The sequence below is a fragment of the Gastrolobium bilobum genome, unplaced genomic scaffold (genome assembly GCF_033153095.1).
Source record: "Gastrolobium bilobum isolate Gb01-03AN ecotype WA unplaced genomic scaffold, APGP_CSIRO_Gbil_v1 utg436, whole genome shotgun sequence".
In the NCBI taxonomy this organism is placed as follows: domain Eukaryota; kingdom Viridiplantae; phylum Streptophyta; class Magnoliopsida; order Fabales; family Fabaceae; genus Gastrolobium; species Gastrolobium bilobum.
The window spans coordinates 421,699-440,722 of record NW_026898220.1 but is presented as its reverse complement, the minus strand read 5'-3'; the positions used below and the strand labels follow the sequence as shown (position 1 = coordinate 440,722).

Sequence of the window (19,024 nt, the reverse complement as noted above, 5' to 3'; positions counted from 1 at the left end):
TATTTTTTGTAAATAAGTCAGGTCATAAACCGCTAATTATATTCATAACAGGTAGCAAACTAGGCTAGACTGGCATATTTAAACACGGGTTTAGCCTTTTAAGACCAAATTCTGGGCCGACTCGGCCCGTTAACACCCCTGAGTATAAGTAAATTTTAGGGTAGTATTTATTTGTTATTATTGTTGTTATTAGTATGTATTAATATAAAAAATCACAGGATAGATTACATATTTATTATTTATTACAATTATTAGTATAAGTAAATTTTAGGGTAGTTAATTATTTAAATTAGTAATTAGGTTAGTATTTATTTGTTATTATTGTTGTTATTAGCATGTATTATTGTAAAAAGGAATGTAATATTGGTTTGATTTTTATAATGTGAATTAATTTTTATATTTAATGTAATGTTGTAAATAATTAATTTTAACGATAAATAATTTAGGATTGTAAAATGTATAATGTTTTAGATTTTTTTGTTGTTTTCGCTATACTAATATTTTCATAGGGGTTTGGCTGCACATAACTTCTCAGCCTGCCTAGCGAGAGTCATCGGTTGTGACACATGTCACACATGCATCTATTGAGTGTATAGTTGCCATTAGTCTCGGTTAGCAGCCAATCGAAATACGAAGTGTGCTAAGACGTGGAAAAAGTTCACCTAATCTCGTTGGTCAGCCCAACGAGATTAGCCAGGTGGACAAGTTTTTGGAGATATGGTAGTTTGCCACATTGACCACACATCTCGCTACACTGTTGGGCGTATTTGTGGCCTGCAAGACACTGTCACTTGTCAAGTTCAGTCTCGCTTGTTGGCATAGAGAGAATATGACGTGACATTTCAGGAAAATTTCAATAGATAGTGGCATTGTGATAAATAGTACTCCAAACAATGGCGAAAGGGAAAGCAAGATTTTCGGGAATTTTTTACTCTTTCTTGTACCAATTGTGGAAAAATAACATTTCCAATCCCACTTTCTCGGGATTCTAGAAAAAAAATTTATACCAAACACCCCCTTATTTAATAACATTTCTTGTTGTTTACCTGTTTATTCAATTACTGCTATATGGTATGTAATAAGAAATCAACTACTTTCATGTACAAATTGCCAATTTGACGTAGTGTTACAACATGAGTTCTACACGTTTTTAGCAATTGGCTTGACTTTATGAGGTGAAACCAGTGATTATGTTTCATTTGGGCCAACAATTACAACTTTCTACTTGTTTGATTCAAAACTCTTGAGACGGTGAGATCAAACCATGGTTTACAGTTTGAGGAATAACTTGTGTCATACTACTGCATACCTGATAAATATGAAGAGGGATGTAATGATTTTTTTTCGTGCTTGCAGGTAAGGCACAAAAATGGTCTGTACCTTTAATAATAATCATTTGTACGGTTAATTTATGGTAATTCTCATCCTACAAAATACCAATTATATCTATAATTTGTGGCAACTATAGTTTTCAAGTATAGTTGTTTTTTGCATTTTTCATAGCAATTTCCATTCCAATTAGATGTATACTAAAAGCAATTCCCATCACAAAGAACAAATATATACCAATAGATACGAACATTGAGAGAACCTCTCCCCAAAAGCCAGCTCAAGAGATAGGAAATACCAATGTCCTTATAAACTGACATTAGTTGCCCGTACAATCAATATGGAACTCCAAATCCCATACGTTGCATTAGGATCGTAAGAGATCCCTTGCCTGCTATGATATAATACAATAGTATTTTTAAAGTACATCTTTTTGAAAGATCCTTATTTAAAAAATAGTTTTTTTTCTATGAAAATTTTCATCTACTATGTTTGAATGTTATTAGTTTTCATCATGCCTCTATCGCCATGGCTTGTAATGACAACTTGCATAAAATATTACAAAAAATAAGAATTCATGATGTTAACACAACTTATTCTTTTCCATCCCAACTTCGTAAAAGAGAAAAAATCTCAAAACGTTTAATATATCAGTAGCAAGGAAATTAACAATTCTAATTTACAAGTCGACTAGGAAATAAACAAGCAAAATGTCTATAAGCAAAGGACGAAAACAGCCCGTGTAAGAATCCTCGATAGTAAAGAAAGGCTCATTCACGATTTTTTAGACTATGATTGTTGACTTTTGACCGGTTGGATATGAATATAGCAAAATCGGCTGAGTTAACCCGATTCTCATGCATAATCGACCTAAGAGGTCGCTTGGACCGGTTACATTAATAGTTCACTGGGTTATTGGTTGAACCAACTGATTTAAGCCGATTCTTATAACATTGCTCACAAGCACTAACTAAGTAAAGTAAGACATAACTTATATGCCTTTTCATATTATTTATACCAATTTCCTAAGCAATTTGTAAATCATTATTCTCATTATTGTGTTTTTTTTTTCTACTGACAGTATAATGGAGTTTTGGGCCTGTTAAATTGTAAAGGAGTATTTAATGGTCGTAGATTGTAGAGGACCTATGTTTGTCATAAAGTCCTGCATGTTTATCATATGAGACTGTCACACTAACATTAAATTCCATATAATTAACGTGCGAGACTCTTAAGTCCTACACTGTCAAATTATGAGACTGTCACGTTACATAAAGTCTCGTATAATCAACATATGAGACTTAAAAGAATTTGGCATAGTCAATACGAAACTATTATATTGGCTTTAAGTCTCGCATTGTTGAGTTGCAAAACCTATCTCGTACGATTAACGTACGAGATTGACTATAATAATTTAAAATATCTATTCAAAAATAAATTATATATATATATATATATATATATATATATATATATATATATATAAACAAACTCTGGCTCGGTAAAAAACCCACCTCACTGATTCTTAATTTTATTGCTAACAATTGTCGTTTTCCTCCGTGCATGATGTTGCATTAATTAAAATTTACTCATAATGTATCTTTGGATCAAGTTGGTTTTTTGTTATTTAAGTTTTTACCCTATTGTTTGGTAAAGATGAAAATCCTATTAACTGAAATATAAACCAAACTAATTGAAATATGTATGATGTTCCCAATAAATATTTTTTTATATTATTATTATTATTTTCATTTGATTTTATTATCCATCTATTATCTACAAAATATTTATTAGTTTTAATATAAGGTTAATGTAATTTTTTTAATGAAAATATATACTTTAATAATAACAAAATTTTAAAAATTGTTTTATTAGTTGTCCAACAAGAGAGGTGTTACTAATATATTTGAAAACACTTTAAATATTTATAAAAAAATTAATATCATTTAATGCATAATATATAAATTAATTATATTTTTATTATTACAGTCACAGATATATCAAGAGGGTCACAAATACGAAAATCTCAAAATTACAAGAAAAATAAATAAAAAGATGTTATCTTTTGTTGCATAGAAGTTTGACTGTGTTTTAATTGGACAGTAGTGCGGAAAAGTAGCGCGCTGTCCCCGCCCCCGCCATATGAAAACAACTTTTAAATCCAATCCAACTTCAAAATATAAATGAATTTTGAAACTTAAAATTTTTTTATTACAGATTCTAAGATGAGCGGGATGTCCAAAAACATTTGGGTTTTCGCCAGTTTTTCACACATTACTCTTTGTGCTGTTGTCTACATAAACACCGAATCATCTAACTCTTTCTCTTACCCTCTTTTCCAAACCAACAAGGCACAAGGAGATGGATACTCGTGCATCAAAGAAGAGGGCTAATGCTAGAACACTTGTCTCAGATGAGAATCAACAACCCAAGTGCAAAAAGCCACGGGTTGTGTTGGGGGAACTTACTAGTGTACCCAATTTTATAGATCTGACAACTTCAAATCCCAGGATCAAGAGAGTGCAATGTCCTAAAAATCCTAGGATCAAGAAATCAGCTGCCACAAAGAGGGCCGTTTCTTTGTCGGAGAAGGATGTTCCCCAATCTAGTGAACCCTTTGAATCCGACATCTATCAGTATCTTCGCACGATGGAGGTAATGTTTGTTTGTTTGTCTGTTGCTGTTGTTGATTTTGCTGGGTTGTCTCAATATTTGCATTGCTTGTTTCTCAGATGGAGAAAAAGAGAAGACCATTGATTGACTACATTGAAAGAGTTCAGAAAGAAGTTAATGCAAACAGGAGAGGAATATTGGTGGATTGGTTAGTTGAGGTTGCAGAGGAGTACAACCTTCTCCCCGACACTCTCCATCTCTCTGTTTCCTACATTGATAGATTTTTATCAATTAATCCTATGACTAAACCCAGGCTTCAGTTGTTGGGTGTTTCCTCTTTGCTCGTTGCATCGTAAGGCTTCACCAGCTGCCTTTGATTTCACAAACATTGTTCTGTTTATCTTGCCAAAGCAGCATAATTATATTCCTTTTTAATGTGCAGGAAATATGAAGAAATTAACCCACCCAGCGTGGAAGATTTCTGCGACATTACCGATAACACGTACAAGAAGACAGAGGTAAATATGCTATTTTTTTTATTTTTTTTTGGTCTGGTATCAAATATTGTTTTTGTTTCAAGTAGTGGATTTCATTTTGTTATTTGCCAGTTTCCTCTCCTCACTTTGCTACCCATTGTTAATTGCAATTATTCAGGTTGTAAAAATGGAAGCTGACATACTCAAGTCCCTGAATTTTGAAATGGGCAACCCAACTGTAATGACCTTTATAAGGTAGGAACTCTATTTTGCAAATTTGAATATTTAAACCAACATTGAAATGAAATTGATTGGATTAATTTGTGTTCTTACTGTTTCAGGAGGTTTGCTGGGATTGCTGGTGAGAATCAAAATGTAAGTTGAATGAATTGCTCTTCCCGTTCTTCTTGGTTATTTTAAAAGATTTTTTGTGTTTTACTAATTGTTTTTTGTATTTTTACTTTCAGACTCTAAATTCGCTGATCGAATTTTTAGGCTACTATCTGGCTGAGCTAAGTTTGTTGGACTATGATTGTATAAGATTCTTGCCTTCTATTGTGGCTGCGTCAGCTATATTTCTTGCCAGATATATTATCTTCTGGCCTGAAGTTCATCCTTGGGTAAATATTTGATGTTATGGATAGTAATCTATTTTTCTTCTAAAAGAACACGCTAATATCTGTTTTTCAAGGAACTTATAGTTGAGAATTTTTTGCAGACTTCATCCCTGTGTGAATGCTCGGGTTATAAATCAGTTGAGTTAAAAGAGTGTGTTCTCATCTTACATGACTTGTATTTGTCAAAAAGGGCAGCGTCCTTCAAAGCTGTTCGAGATAAATACGAGCAGGACAAGGTGATTGTTTTTACCATTCTTTGATTTTTTTTTTTTTTTTTGTTATGGCAAATTGAGTGACTTGATATCTTTGACTGGAACAGTACAAATACGTGGCAAACGTGATATCCCCACCAAAGATACCAAGTAATTACTTTGAAGAAGTGTAATGCAGTGGGAATTCCTTGAATGAGTGAAATTCATGGACACGACAAAATAGATCATCTTTGAATTTAGTATCTTCAACCCCAGAACCAAGCCCCATTTTGGGCATGCTACACCTACGAGGGATCTTAAAATATTTGATAATTTCCCTCTCGTGAACAACGGGTTTGGGATGGAGTATGTTCTTCATTTTGACAGTATTTACTTCAAAACGGTACAACTTAGCCCAATTGGATCTCAGCATATAGCTTACACAGTAGATGGAAAAGTTAATCTGGTAGTACTGCCAAGAGCCAAGGCCCTTTATGATATAAGTTTTTAAAAGTTAATACAGCTTAAGTTGGGTACTTATCGATGATAAGTGTCAGAATATGTGCTTAGGAGCAGTTAGTGTAGATGTGTTCTGTGTAGGAAGTTATTTCCTTATTTCACTGTGTAATAGGTAGTTTCTTTTCATGTTCTGTAGTGGGTAGTTACTTCAAGTAGGCAGTTTATTTCCTGTTTTTAAATGATGTAATGTTGCAGAAAATAAGTGAGTGAAAAATCTGATCCAATTTTGTTCCTCACTTTTTTCCTACTAAAAAAAAAACAATTGGTATCAAGAGCTGTCTTCTTGAGGGACCTGTGTGAATCTTGATGCACCATGGAAACTGAATCACACCTAACGTCAACTGCTTCGCCGGTGTTTAACGGGGAATATTATCCTAATTGGAAAGTACGTATGGAGACATATTTAGAGGCGTTGGATCTATGGGAAGCAGTGGAGGAGGACTCGAGGTTCTACCACTTCCAGAAAATCCCACCGTGGCTCAAAATTGCATTATGAATTTGAGGTCAGCAACGGAGATCTGGAATTGTCTTAAAACAGAGTACAAAGGTGGTGAACGAATTTGGGGGATTCAAGTGCTGAATCTGGTGAGGAACTTTGAGATGTAGAGGATGAAGAATTCTGAATCTATTGAAGAATACTATGAATATTGTTGCTCAATATTGCTTGCAGAATTAGAATACTTGGCTCCACCTTTCCAGAATCATGAATTGTTGAAAAAATTATTGTAACTGTTCCTGAACAATTTGAAGCCATAATTGCATCCTTGGAGAACATGAAGGATATGTCACAAATTTCATTAACAAAATCGTTGCATGCCTTACAAGCATAAGAGAAAAGAAGAGCAATGAGACAAGAAGGTGAAATTGAAGGAACATCTTGAAGCATCCAGAAACAAGGAGAATCCAAAGGGAAGCTCATCCTTTTCAGCTTCAGGTGGTAGCAATAACAAAAAGGGGAAATTTCCTCCTTGTCATCACTCGGGAAGAAAGGCCATCCTCCATTCAAATGTTGGAGAGGACCAGATGCTTGTTGCACAACACTGAGAGATAAAATTATTTTTTACGTACACATAAACATGTGAGATTCACGTGAAGTTATATAAAGAGAATTAAAAAATGTATACACATGAGTTTCACACGTTTTAATATCTGTGTAGAAAATAAAATTATATTTAAACTTATCAAAAAAATTATATTTTAAAATATGAGAGACATTAAATCTATTAATATATTACTAATTAAGGACTATACATTATTAATGTGCTTTTATTTTCCAATGGTTCATGCGCATAAACAATAACAATGTTAAGTGTGTTAGTTTAGGCATAGCAATTGACTTTTCCAGAAAATATTTTCTCCTTAAATCTCCCTTCACACATCACCCAAATATTAAACTCGTCGTCAATGAATCAATGTATGACTGGTTAAATTGTTTGGACTGAATTTACATACATATAGTAACAAAAATAAGGAAATAGTGTGTATTATTTTGAAGGGGATCAAATTGTGTTATTTTAAGTAAGAGAAAGATATAAATCATGGAAGAGAGAGTGAGTGAATTTTTTTTTAAAGGTGTGAGTCTCACTTCTTCGTGAGAATGAAAAAATATAGAGTGTGTTATTTAAAACTACACACCTTTTTTCTCTAGAAACAATATGACAATCATAATACCGTGATATAGTGCTTAATGTTATATGCATTTTCTTTCAAATCCATTTATGATGGGAGTTGATCCTCTCATGTGCTAATTAACATGATCATGTCATGTGGAGCAATCATAACCATACATGGGTGAGTTAATGGTGATAAGGGATGAAAAAGAAAAAATATAAGGATAGGAAATTACACAATCATCACCATTGATTTAATTATTAATAATTAAGATCCTTCCACATGACATAATCATATTAAATTACACATGAAAAGATCTATTTCCGTAGTCTACAAATATTTTGCACAAAGTTTCAAAAATCAATGCAGCCAAAAAATATTCTAATTTAATAACTGCGTCAATTGTCATAATAATCCATCCAGATGTTGTCACATGCTGACGCATGAAAGCAGTATTTTTTTTAAAAACTCATTACAAGAGACTGAATGTTTTCTATGAGCTCCAAGTGTAAAACATGCTATTAGTCTAACTTTTTCAAACTACACTTGCAATTTTTTCTTTTTCTTTTTTTTGGGATTTCCACTTCAGTCAAAAAGCCTTCACATTAGCTCATTAATAAAAAAAAATCTAGAATAGAATATTATGTCAACTTTTTTTTTATATATCCATTGTCTACTCATTTTTAATATTATTATTTCAGAATCTCATCCTTTCTTTTGAACCAATGATATTAAAAATGAGTAGGTAAAGTAGATAAGAAAAAAATATAGGTAGAATAACTTATCTAAAAAAACTTATATAAATGAAACTTAAAAGAAATATTACTTCATGTAAAAGTATTTAAAAAATAAAAAATAAAACCTCTAATTATAATTTCATCTCATTCTACTTATTTTTGACTACGTAAAATTGATCCAGGTCAACTCAAAATGAATAAATTTTTAGAGTTTTTTGTCCATGTTTAGAGCTGTCAAAATGAATTAGCTCGCTCTATTACACTCTAACTTATGCAGGTAGGGTCAAAATGTCTGAGAGGGTGTGACTCTCTCATCAAAATAATAATAATAACAAAAATATTTTGATCATAAGCAATATTTTAAAATATATAATTCAATAATAAATTATTAAAAATAAAACTCCTAAATGTATAATTAAATCATAAATGATTAAAAATAGCACTTTATAATATATAATTGAATCATAAATTAGAACAAATAACATTTCAAAAATATATAATTCAAATAAACTATTATAAACAACACTCCAAAAATCATAATCCAATCATAAATTATTAACAAACAGTTCCAAGATATGTCACATGAGAATGTTTTCTTTAATGATTATTAGGTAAATAATATTTTACTATTACAATATTAAATTTACCATTAACATGATAATATTTTTCCTATAAATAGAGACTAAAAGAACAATTAGACATTGCTTCAAAATTGTTAGCAAGGTCTTGAAAAATTTAGAGAGAATTCTACCGGGGGAGAGGGAAAGAAAAAAGATACTGTGAGTGAGATAACTTGATAATAAGAAAAGATAAAAGTGAATGTTAATACTAAGGATAAATTCTTTATTTCTTCTAAAATATAAACATGGAAGTGTTATTTTGTTATCTTTTTAAACTTTTCCTCTTCTTCCCCTAATTGGTTTTGATGGGATACTACGTTCCAATTTCTTGTGTATAGTCCGAGCCACACAATAGATCAGTCATGTTACTGAATCGGTACAACTCGGAAGAAACCGCTACAACTCGCCGGTTAGATAGCAATAACCCGGATATCTACTTTCTAGTAAGAGCAAGCGAATAGGCAAAGCAAGCTTCACGTGTAAAGAATGCATTCATATTATTTATAAAAGGGTAATTTCTCTCATGTTTAAAACGATGTGGAACACATTCTCCTATACTTCATTTTCCACACACTTCCCCAACATCCCCTTATCCTCTTTCTCCCTCTGCAACATCTTTTTCATATGGACCTCCACATCGCTCTTGTACCTAATGGCCCATATGATGCCAAGGGAGAGCACAGTGATTGGATCCACGACCTATGACATTGGGGTGTTGTTGTTGAAGAAGAGTTGAAGAGAAGCATGAGGGTGGTTGAGTGGAACAGGAAAAAGAAGATGTAGAGCATTGTTATCTCTTTGCGAACAGACTCTATTTGGGTCTCCTTCAGAACTATGCTGCCATGGATGAGTTCTTCTTCTTTCAGCCATTTCTTCAGGAAGAGCTTGTGGGTCGGTGTCCCTGCAATTCGGTGAAGTTGGTGCATATGCTTCTGCTCCATAATCGATGTTCTGGTTGTGTTTTGTTCATCTGTTTTAGCCATTGATGTGCAACGCTGAGAGAGAGAGAATGTATTCATATTTTTTTCAATTGATAAATAGTTGAATTTAGAAACTTGTTCGGAAGGCAATTTTCAGGGTCACGTAAGGAAATTTCTTTAGAGTCGTAGTTTATGTCAGAAACACGGAATTTTATTGGATCTATAGTTGTAGTGAATACAAGCATGGTCTCATAATTTTTAGTATAATATAGACAAAACTCAGGATAAGTGCATAGGTCTTTCATCCCCTTGCATTGGTATTATTTTTTAATTATTTATATATATTTGAGTATGTGTATATTTTTTTAGGGATATATTTTTCTCATGTTATAGGATAAAAATTACCTCATGTTGTAGAAATAAAAGTATAAGTGGGACCTACAGGTAAGAGGAGAGAGGTGGGACCCAACCTCTTTTTGTGTGTCTAAGAAAGTTGTTTATCTCATGTAAAATGAGATAAAATAACCCTTTTTTTAATATAAAAATTATGGGTTTGGTGTTTATCATTTTAAATGACATAAGTTATTGTACCAAAAAAAATAAATGACATAAGTTATGTCATTTTAGAAGAGAAATAGACACAGAAAAACGAAAATCATGGGAGAGAGAAAGTGGGAGGTTTTTTTTAATTTAAAATTCAAATTTTCTGTGTCTGTATCTTTCTTAAAATGACATAACTTTCTGTCATTTAAAATGACAAACACTTTTTCCCAAAAATTATATTTTATATATATTTGTCGGGTCATGCAGTTAAACCAGTGACCCTCTGGTTGAACCAGTGACCCAGCACCTCGACCAGTTCAATAATTGGGTCGAGTTTAATAACATTGGTTTTAAGATTATAAAATTGAAAAAATATGATGATAAAGAGTAATATAACTCTGTAATATATTAAAATTACAAAAATACATTGATTTTCGTCCAAAACGACGTCGTTTTGAGCTCACCAAAGATAACTTATCTCAATTGACCAAAGAAATCCTTGGCCCATATATATATATATATAGGAATTTACATTTCTGCAGCTGCTATACGTGCAGCAATCGAGTACTTGCCATATATATACTTAAAAGCATTAAATGCAAAGAATCATAACCATACAAATGATGAAAGCATTAAATGTAGGGAATCATAACCATACACCTGTCGTTGCTGTACGTAAAGTGGCTGCAAAAATAATTTTACCATATATATACATATATATATGTATATATAGGGATTAACATAGTTATAATGTACTACGTGTAGTACATAGTTATAATGTTAAAGTTATTTTTTTTCTCTTTCTCCACGTCAGCAGACAAGTTCTGAAGAGTGACTGAGGAAAAAAAAAACTTTAACGTTATAACTATGTACTACCCGTAATATATAATTAAAACTTAAAAGGAATACCTTGAAATAAGTTTATCTTAAGTGACTGGAAAAATATTTTTCTTATATATATATATATGTGTGTGTGTGAGCTCTGATTTGTTTTTATGTAAATTTATAATTTGCAATTATGCTTAGTAACACATACATTAATATTGTTATATATGTGATAAATGTTATACGTTTATATATTTAATTATTTATTTACATTTTTATATATTCATTATATTGATATATTGTGCCTTTAATTTTTATTGAATTACCACAGTATACTTTGCATGATAAATTTTATTTGATGTGACTACGTGATTGTTCTTATTTTCAAAATTTAATATAATGACGTGATTGTTCAAGATTTTATTTTCATACCATAAAAATTCGACACAATTGTTCTTATTTTTGTTATGATGTCACATTTAAGTAAATCAATTCACTTTACCATTTCTATCTACCTTTTTATAGTTAATGTCATCTAAACTACAGTGCCAAAATGTGCCCCAGACCGAGGAAGAAAACAGTTTACACAAACTGCATAATTATTTTCATCCTTTCTTTTCTTTCCCTCTCATTTTTTGGTATTAGCAATTTAACACAAGCGACTAATTCTAATTCTACATATTCGACGAACTTAACGCCAATTAAACTGTATAAGCGAGAAATATGAAAATGTGGCGAATGGCCCTGTACAAAAGCTGGAACTGATAGTACAGAGGAAATAAATGTACTCAAAAATTAGAGGTAAACCTAGACTCTACATTCGGAAATCCAAAACACAAACTATGTTATTTGAAAAACAAGCAGCAACTTTATCACCGTCTTTGCTCCAACTAACTTCAAATATCCCACCATTTCCAGCATATGTTTTCACAATTTTGCCCTCTTTCACGGACCATATATGCATGTATTTATCCATGGAGCCACTGGCCAGATACTCGCCATTAGGGCTGAATGCAATGGAATATACAGGATCCCTGAGTGTTGCAACAGAAAGCAATGTATTAAAATGCCAAGAATATAATATGCTGGAACATTGATGATTTCGAAATTCTAAGCAACAGAAAATCGTTGAATTCTACACATTAGACCAATGTTTCCTATTAATTAGCAAATGCATATAAATCATCTCCAATTTTGAGCCATTTCCTATTAATAGCATACATATTTTATCATGGACAAATGCGTCCATCCATGGTTACATATGCATATGCATGTCTGCTGTTCATTTGATTGTAATGCAGGATGATTTAGTTTCTGTACCTGTGGCCATCCAAGCTGTAGAGTACTTTCCCCAGTTCCACATCCCAGAGCTTTATTGTGGAGTCGAAGGAGGCGCTGCTTAAAAGAACAATAATCCAAAGCATAAGGGAACACAAAACATGAGTTATTTTCCGGTTAATTTCAAATTTCTCGAACACTGACTATTTTAAGAGTTTTGTTAAGATGTGCCCTTAAGGCAACAGTTAAGGAATAAAAATAACATTTATTACGTATCTTAATTACTTATAAAAGAAAGTATTAAATGCTTATACTTTTAATTTAATAGCTTCTATTTCTAATTTATCAACCTGTGCCTAAACCTTTAATTTATAACAATAGGTTTACACAAGGAGCCGCTTCCATATCATTTACTATTGCCAATTTTTATACGTCAGTGGAATCATATTTACCTTGCTAGCACTAACTGCTGATTGGGGCTGTTGGTACCGGGGCCTGTAGGGCTCCATCGGATTGTATATATCTCCTGAAGGATCATTGCTTTGTTAGAAAGAGAATAAAGGGAAATAATAATAAAAGTGTACACATGACAACATATCTCCGAACCTTGACATGTTCCTTTAAATCATGTAAATACTTGTCCTGCTTCAGACTCCATATCTGCATCATTGTTTCATGAAAATTAAATTGAACGCTCTGTTTCCAAAAAAAAAAATTGAACGCTCAAATACTTTAAAGCACAATGACAGTCAGGTTTATACTTCCAGAGGCAGTTTTTTTTGTCCTGGAAAGCACCAAAAATGTCATATTGCCCAAGTAATTATGCCCCCAAAATTTTTCAGCACAGCCCTTATCTATCCTATATATCGATTATCCCCCTATTATAATTTTTTTTATTTTAAAAAAATGCATGTGGACTACTCATATGTCTGTGTTTTATATGACTACAAAAGTGGACCAATTGATAATTTCCTGTTGATTACTTTTGCGGTGTGATCGTCAGAGCAGGAAGCCAGCAAAGAACCTGTTGGGTCCCATTTAATGGCATTAACTTCATCCTGAAACAACACCATATCAGAACGTTTAAGTAAGATTAAAACAGTGACTGAACTTTCCAAATAGCTGATGATAAATAAGCATATTATTCTATTTTGTGACAGAAAGTCTATATGTCTTCTCCAATTAAAAGTTGGTATATTAATTAAAAAATCTATCAGCAGACTGGTTAACTAGGATGAGATACCTGATGCCCTGAGAAAGTTTTGATTGGTCTATTTTCTCCAATTTTGCATACGTATATCATTTTATCGGTGGAGCATGTCGCAAATGAAACATTATTTCGCCAATCAACATCAAGAGTTGGGGCTGAAACAATTTGGGAATAATTAAGATTATAAGGACAGTCATACAGAAAAACAAAGTTTCCTCACTAGAAGGCATATACAAACAAACTTACCAGAGTGAAATTCAAATTGTTGTTTCCATTCTCCGGTCTTTATGTTCCATACAATAGCAGTTTTATCTACACTTCCACTAAGAAGATAATCCCCCTTCTTATTCCACTTTAGAGAAAAGATTGGACCTTTGTGCTTGTTTAGTGTACTATTCAACTCTCCTAAAGAACCTCACAAGCAAGACTTCAATTAACAGCATAGAAATACAAGGCCCATAGTTAAAAGCTATGCACAGCTCATGACAAGAAATGCATATTTGTATTCTGTAACATAAGATATTAAAGAGCTCACCATCTCTACTCCATATTCTTGCTTGCCCATCATAGGAACCAGTTGCCAATAATGTTCCATCCCCCTGCATAATAAAAGCATAGCGAAACATATCAGCTGGAGAATAAGACTGAAAACAAGAAGAGGAAGATGGATTTCATAGTTTTCAGCTAATGGATGCAGGACCCAGGAGATATCAAGATATCTCACTAAAGAGTAAAGTTAATTCTACAAAGAAGCATGGTGAGTATGCAACCACAATAATGCTACAAAGACTTACATTCCAGTCAAGTGTTGTCACATCCTTACTTTTTTCGTTCGTTCTTCCTTTAAAGTGGTTCAGCACCACAACATTTACCGGTTCATTTTGCACACTAGAGTTACAAGGTCCTTCAGCAATTTTCCAAATTCGAGCTGTTGAATCTCCAGATCTAGAATAATTAATAATAAAAACACATTGTCAAATTTTTTGACTAGAAATTGGGCCAGAGAAAAAAAGGATAACAGTCAATACTGTTTACTACTTGTTGATCTTGCGTAAGTAGCATCAGAAACTGTGCCACTTCACTATTTAGATGTTTTAATACAGAAAATATACATTGCATTATTAGTTATTATAGAAAACATCCAGTATTGTGCCCTGTTACAGAACCAGTCATATGGAAGGTCTACTCCCGTAGGAATATATCTCAACAGCAATAAAATAGAGGTTATTAGAGTTATGGCAGCAATTACGAAATAAAAGAGAGGTTATGCAAGTTATGGGAGCTGTTATGAAATAAATCTTAGATAGAAGGAGGAACCTCTTAGATGATAGGCAGAAAAATTGTTTTGCAAGTGTTTGACTGAGAATCTTTCTCAGATTTAAGGGCCAGTTTCTTGGCAAGAGGAGTGCCCTTGTATCCTTTGTTTACTTCTATAAAGAAAACCTTCCTTTTTCTTGTTTTTATTTATTCTAGCAGTCAGTTCTTCCTAGATCAGAACCCTATCATACCCATAGGCCAAATACGAACCTTCATACTCTATATCTTCTAAGCAGATTTAAGATATATTGTTTTTATGCTAGTAAGAAAAAAATAAAAAAATGATTTAAATTCAACACCAGACCAAAGAAATAACATTTTACGGAAAGGTGAACTTCAATCAATTTGAAGTACACACCTGCAGTCAAAACAAAAATCCAAGAATACGCTTGTCAAAGCCAGTCTATTGTGTCAAATTGTCCATAATAAAATTGCTTCCTTAGACTTGCAAAAAGTCTGAAATCCAATTTTCAAATACCTGGATGGCTGGACAATATTACACAATGTATCCCTATTTGAAGGTTACTGTTTGGAACAAAATTAGTTATACACATGGTTTAAAATTTTGAAACAATCAACAATACATGAATCAGAAGAACAAAAGAGGGCATTTGATATGTTGCAAAATTGCACACATCTTTGGGTTCTATTTATTAGAATTTTTAATTTAATTAGTTGATTCTATAGATTTTAAATAAATTAGTCTTCCCTATCTTTTTTATGTTTGATTTGAGTTTCAGGTATATCCTAGAAGATTTTGAATAAATATTGGAGATATTTTGAAGAAAGAGAAATAAAGAGATTTTACTCAAGCTCAAAGTCTTATTCAAATTTCTAAGTTTATAAAGTGAATCAAGCAAACCTTATTCTTATAAAACAGACTAAAAGGAGTTAGAGGCCTCAAAAGGCTAGAAGACCAAAGAGAGTAGAAAATGACGAATCCTATCTAAGAGAGCAATCAAACGGAGAAAGCCAAGAGAGGAAGCTTATAGAAATTTACGGCAGGAGGAGGAGAAAAAGTTATTGAAGATTAAGGGAATTTCATGAAAAGGGGGTTTCAATTCTCTCTCTCTATCTGTTCTTAATTATTTATGTAAGAAACTACAGATGTTCACTTCAGATTTTGATTTTATTTTTTTATGAATAGCTAAACACAATAGCGAGGGCTATAGTGGATCCTGTATTTTGATTGTTTGAATTGTTAATATAGTTTAGGGTTTTCTTCATATGGGGTTGTTTTGCTGTGATTAATGCATGTTAACACTTGATCACCCTTAACTGTAATTAGTTAATTGATTGACTAGTGACCATCTACAATCAATAAATGAATCTATGGAACAATTTTGGATTAGTATTGATGCATGAACAAACTTTTTCTCTCTTCTATCAATTGAACTAACCAATTAGGTAAATCAGCCCTCTAATAACTTTATGCTTTCGTTAAATAATTTCTTAAATGACCAAATAGGGGATTTGAATGAAGAATAGACTATTGGCAATTCATGACCATTACTTGCTAATAGATTTAGAAAGAGGCACAGAGGTACTTATAAATTTAATCCTTAAACAGTAAAGCAATAGGAACAAAGCAATTGAATGCAAGTGAAGCCTATGCCCGAGATACTTTCACTAGAGAATTCCCTTCAAGTTGCTTTAATTCTTAGTTTAATTCATTTCACCATTGCTTAATCTTATAAATTACTTATAAATTACTGTCATAAATATCTCAATTCCGAATGTCTGAATAACATAAGGGTCTTGAAGATTTGGAACTTGCTAAATAGTCCTTAGGGAAACGAAATTTGGGACTCAATTCTTATATTACTAGAGTGATAGGGTGCTCTTATCCTCAGTGGCTTTTCACGTATCAACAATCATATGAACAGGAAGAAAAATAAATCTTTTTTTGACACTTTTGAGAATAATAATTTTATTTATTAAATTATTTGGACTCACCCAGATGCAAGAAGTGGACCTGACGGATTCCATGCACAAGCAAAAACCTGATAGAAATGAAATAACTTCTCAATAAGCAAAAAAAAACTAAGTATCGGGAAAAATAAGAAAATAGATAAGTCATAAGTCCAAACCTCTGAGGTATGGCCTTCCAAAACTTTTACATCACCAGATGGAGTATCATTGGGCAGCGACATAGAGCTTTCAGAGATCTCCATTGGCTCAGGCCCTATACAGTAAATGTATTACTTTTTTCCCTTGTCTGATATGCTAGCAATAAAGATCGATAGCTATCGGAAAAGGGGGAAATAAAACATTAATATTTACCTCCAGGCGCTCTGTTTTCTAGATTTTCAACAATAATCTTATCTTCTTGATTCTCTGTATGATTTTGATCTGGAAGTTGTATTTCTTTAAATTCACCCTTTTCTAGCTCTCTTTCTTTCTCAGACTTTATTTTTTCCGGTCCATGTTCATTTTCCTTTTCTTTCCTCTCTTTCTCCGTTTCCTGAACATGTTCCCCTGCATTGTCCTGACTCAAGTCATTCACTATTTTATTTGATTCAAATTTGTGTTGTCGTAGATTTTCCTTTTTGGATTTTACTATCTTGTGTAGTTCATACGGGTCCTTTGTGATAAGATCAAGAGGCTGGAGAAAAGAGAAATCCTCATCCATGTCTGCATCGCTCTGGAAACCTAACACAGACACCAATCAGCTTAAGGTCCATAAGTATACATTATGTGCGAGTTAGTAACAAGGTATGAACATCGAATAACATACTACAAAAAAAATAAAATTCTTACACCACTCAAGTTTGCTTCCAGCTCAAGATATTGAATTCCTTTCTGTATGAAAGTAACAAGAGCACCCGGTGGAACCACATTAACATCAATTCTGCTTTTATCAATTCCTGCTTCATACCCAAGTGCAAATGCTGAATGAGTAAAACCTGAAACAAGGCAGCCATCAGAAAATATAAGAGAAAATTGAATATTTGGGGGAAAAAGAGAGAAAAAGAAGCACAGTGCGGCAAATGCCCAATTTGCACCGAATCAGGTGATTTTCTGCACTTTACAAATATTACAGGAAGCATATGCTTCTCCAAGTAACCTAGTTATTTTTTATAGCCCATATTACTTTCATATATCTTCCTCTTGTATATTACAGGAAAAATGATATGACATGTAACTAAGTAAGCATCATCCATTACGGAGTAGCACACGAAATGACTTCTCTATAGGCTTGTTGCGTGCATAAACAAATGGAGCACAAGAAATTTTCCTTTGGGTTATCCATTACCCTGATATCGCAAAAATCATTAAATCTGTGAACTTCCTAAACCTTGGTTTTCGGTTTATAGAGTGATAACAAAAGTTTTTCAGTTTATAGAGTGATGTACAGACAAGGAAAGAAAATGAAAATAAAAAATGGCAGAGTTCTTAAATTATCCATAATAGGTCTTCATATTCATGAATATGTAATGCATGAAGGAGAAAAAAAAAAGAATTTAATTAAAAAATAAAAAACTCGAACCTGATTCGTGAAGGTAACGGAAGACTAAGTAATTCAATTCAGCGGAAGAGATAGAGATCATAGTGATGGATCAGTGGTTTGAGGCAACAGCTTCAGTCGCTGAAGTCTGAACTACAAGGAAATTGCACATAGACAGACAGGTGGTGAGGTCATGGGTTCGGGAGTGCTACTCGGATCTATTGAATGCCAAATGAACCAACTCCACCCCAAGTCAACATCACTGACCAATGATTGATTGGGCTCTCTCATTTTACATTTATCTCAAATTTTACTGTTTGGGCTTTCATTTCGTTCTCAGGTTATAGGGCTTCGGGTTCTTACTTTAAGGTTGAGTCCTTCCCCAACAAAGAAAAGAAAAAAGCCCATGCGTGGCGGGCACCAGCAGTGCACCACTGTAAGGATCACATTTCCTTATTCTTTGTTATCTTAATTGTTTTTAAATTTTTTTAGTAGATATCTTAATTGTTTTTTTAGTGCCCTTAGTGTTGTAATTTTATCATTTTGCTCCCGTAAATTTTAAAATGCTTGTAAATATAGAGCAGCTTGTAACAAAGATGATCGATTGATTATGCAGTAAGGAAATACTTAAAATATGTTTATAAACTAATTATTAATTATAAAACCCTATAATTTAAATTAATATTTAATACAATAATGTTATATAAAAATATTTTTAATTAAAATATCGAACAATTCATAAAAGAAAAAAAATATTGTCCTCTTATTTT

The 19,024-nt window shown here is 32.6% G+C and overlaps 3 protein-coding genes across 4 annotated transcripts; 1 reads left to right on the top strand and 2 right to left on the bottom strand.

The window, feature by feature from the left end:
• Positions 1–3,690: 3,690 nt before the first annotated feature.
• Positions 3,691–5,420, top strand: LOC133313956 (G2/mitotic-specific cyclin C13-1-like). Its single transcript, XM_061515381.1, has 8 exons — positions 3,691–3,984; positions 4,062–4,294; positions 4,385–4,460; positions 4,597–4,673; positions 4,760–4,793; positions 4,886–5,038; positions 5,137–5,271; positions 5,355–5,420. Exons 1-8 carry the CDS (start codon positions 3,691–3,693, stop codon positions 5,418–5,420), a joined length of 1,068 nt encoding a protein of 355 aa, XP_061371365.1.
• Positions 5,421–9,265: 3,845 nt separating this feature from the next.
• LOC133313951 (uncharacterized) lies at positions 9,266–9,696 on the bottom strand. The gene is made up of 2 exons (XM_061515375.1): positions 9,520–9,696; positions 9,266–9,412 (listed from the first exon to the last, which is right to left on the bottom strand). Exons 1-2 carry the CDS (start codon positions 9,694–9,696, stop codon positions 9,266–9,268), a joined length of 324 nt encoding a protein of 107 aa, XP_061371359.1.
• Positions 9,697–11,634: 1,938 nt separating this feature from the next.
• LOC133313937 (WD40 repeat-containing protein HOS15-like) lies at positions 11,635–18,454 on the bottom strand. 2 transcript variants are annotated; one of them, XM_061515361.1, is made up of 14 exons: positions 18,297–18,454; positions 17,567–17,712; positions 17,090–17,450; positions 16,897–16,991; positions 16,763–16,809; positions 14,284–14,434; positions 14,025–14,088; positions 13,736–13,894; positions 13,523–13,644; positions 13,263–13,337; positions 12,886–12,939; positions 12,732–12,805; positions 12,322–12,396; positions 11,635–12,035 (listed from the first exon to the last, which is right to left on the bottom strand). In XM_061515361.1, exons 1-14 carry the CDS (start codon positions 18,355–18,357, stop codon positions 11,816–11,818), a joined length of 1,704 nt encoding a protein of 567 aa, XP_061371345.1. In that variant the 5' UTR covers positions 18,358–18,454; the 3' UTR covers positions 11,635–11,815. The 2 variants fall into 2 exon arrangements, with proteins under 2 accessions (XP_061371345.1, XP_061371346.1); XM_061515362.1 differs by lacking the exon at positions 18,297–18,454 and having other exon boundaries at positions 11,637–12,035; positions 17,090–17,458; positions 17,567–17,694.
• Positions 18,455–19,024: the final 570 nt, after the last annotated feature.

What these genes read in the sequence shown, in the direction of transcription:
- LOC133313956 (XM_061515381.1), top strand. Translation starts at nt 3,691, where the DNA reads ATGGATACTCGTGCATCAAAGAAGAGGGCTAATGCTAGAACACTTGTC. An exon ending in TTGCTGGTGAGAATCAAAAT is followed by an intron (nt 4,794 to 4,885) that starts GTAAGTTGAATG and finishes TTTTACTTTCAG; the next exon opens with ACTCTAAATTCGCTGATCGA. An exon ending in ATAAATACGAGCAGGACAAG is followed by an intron (nt 5,272 to 5,354) that starts GTGATTGTTTTT and finishes TGACTGGAACAG; the next exon opens with TACAAATACGTGGCAAACGT.
- LOC133313951 (XM_061515375.1), bottom strand. Translation starts at nt 9,696, where the DNA reads ATGGCTAAAACAGATGAACAAAACACAACCAGAACATCGATTATGGAG. An exon ending in AGGAGACCCAAATAGAGTCT is followed by an intron (nt 9,413 to 9,519) that starts GTTCGCAAAGAG and finishes CCAATGTCATAG; the next exon opens with GTCGTGGATCCAATCACTGT.
- LOC133313937 (XM_061515361.1), bottom strand. Translation starts at nt 18,357, where the DNA reads ATGATCTCTATCTCTTCCGCTGAATTGAATTACTTAGTCTTCCGTTAC. An exon ending in GGTCCACTTCTTGCATCTGG is followed by an intron (nt 14,435 to 16,762) that starts GTGAGTCCAAAT and finishes TAATTATTCTAG; the next exon opens with ATCTGGAGATTCAACAGCTC. An exon ending in TGACAACACTTGACTGGAAT is followed by an intron (nt 14,089 to 14,283) that starts GTAAGTCTTTGT and finishes TTTATTATGCAG; the next exon opens with GGGGATGGAACATTATTGGC.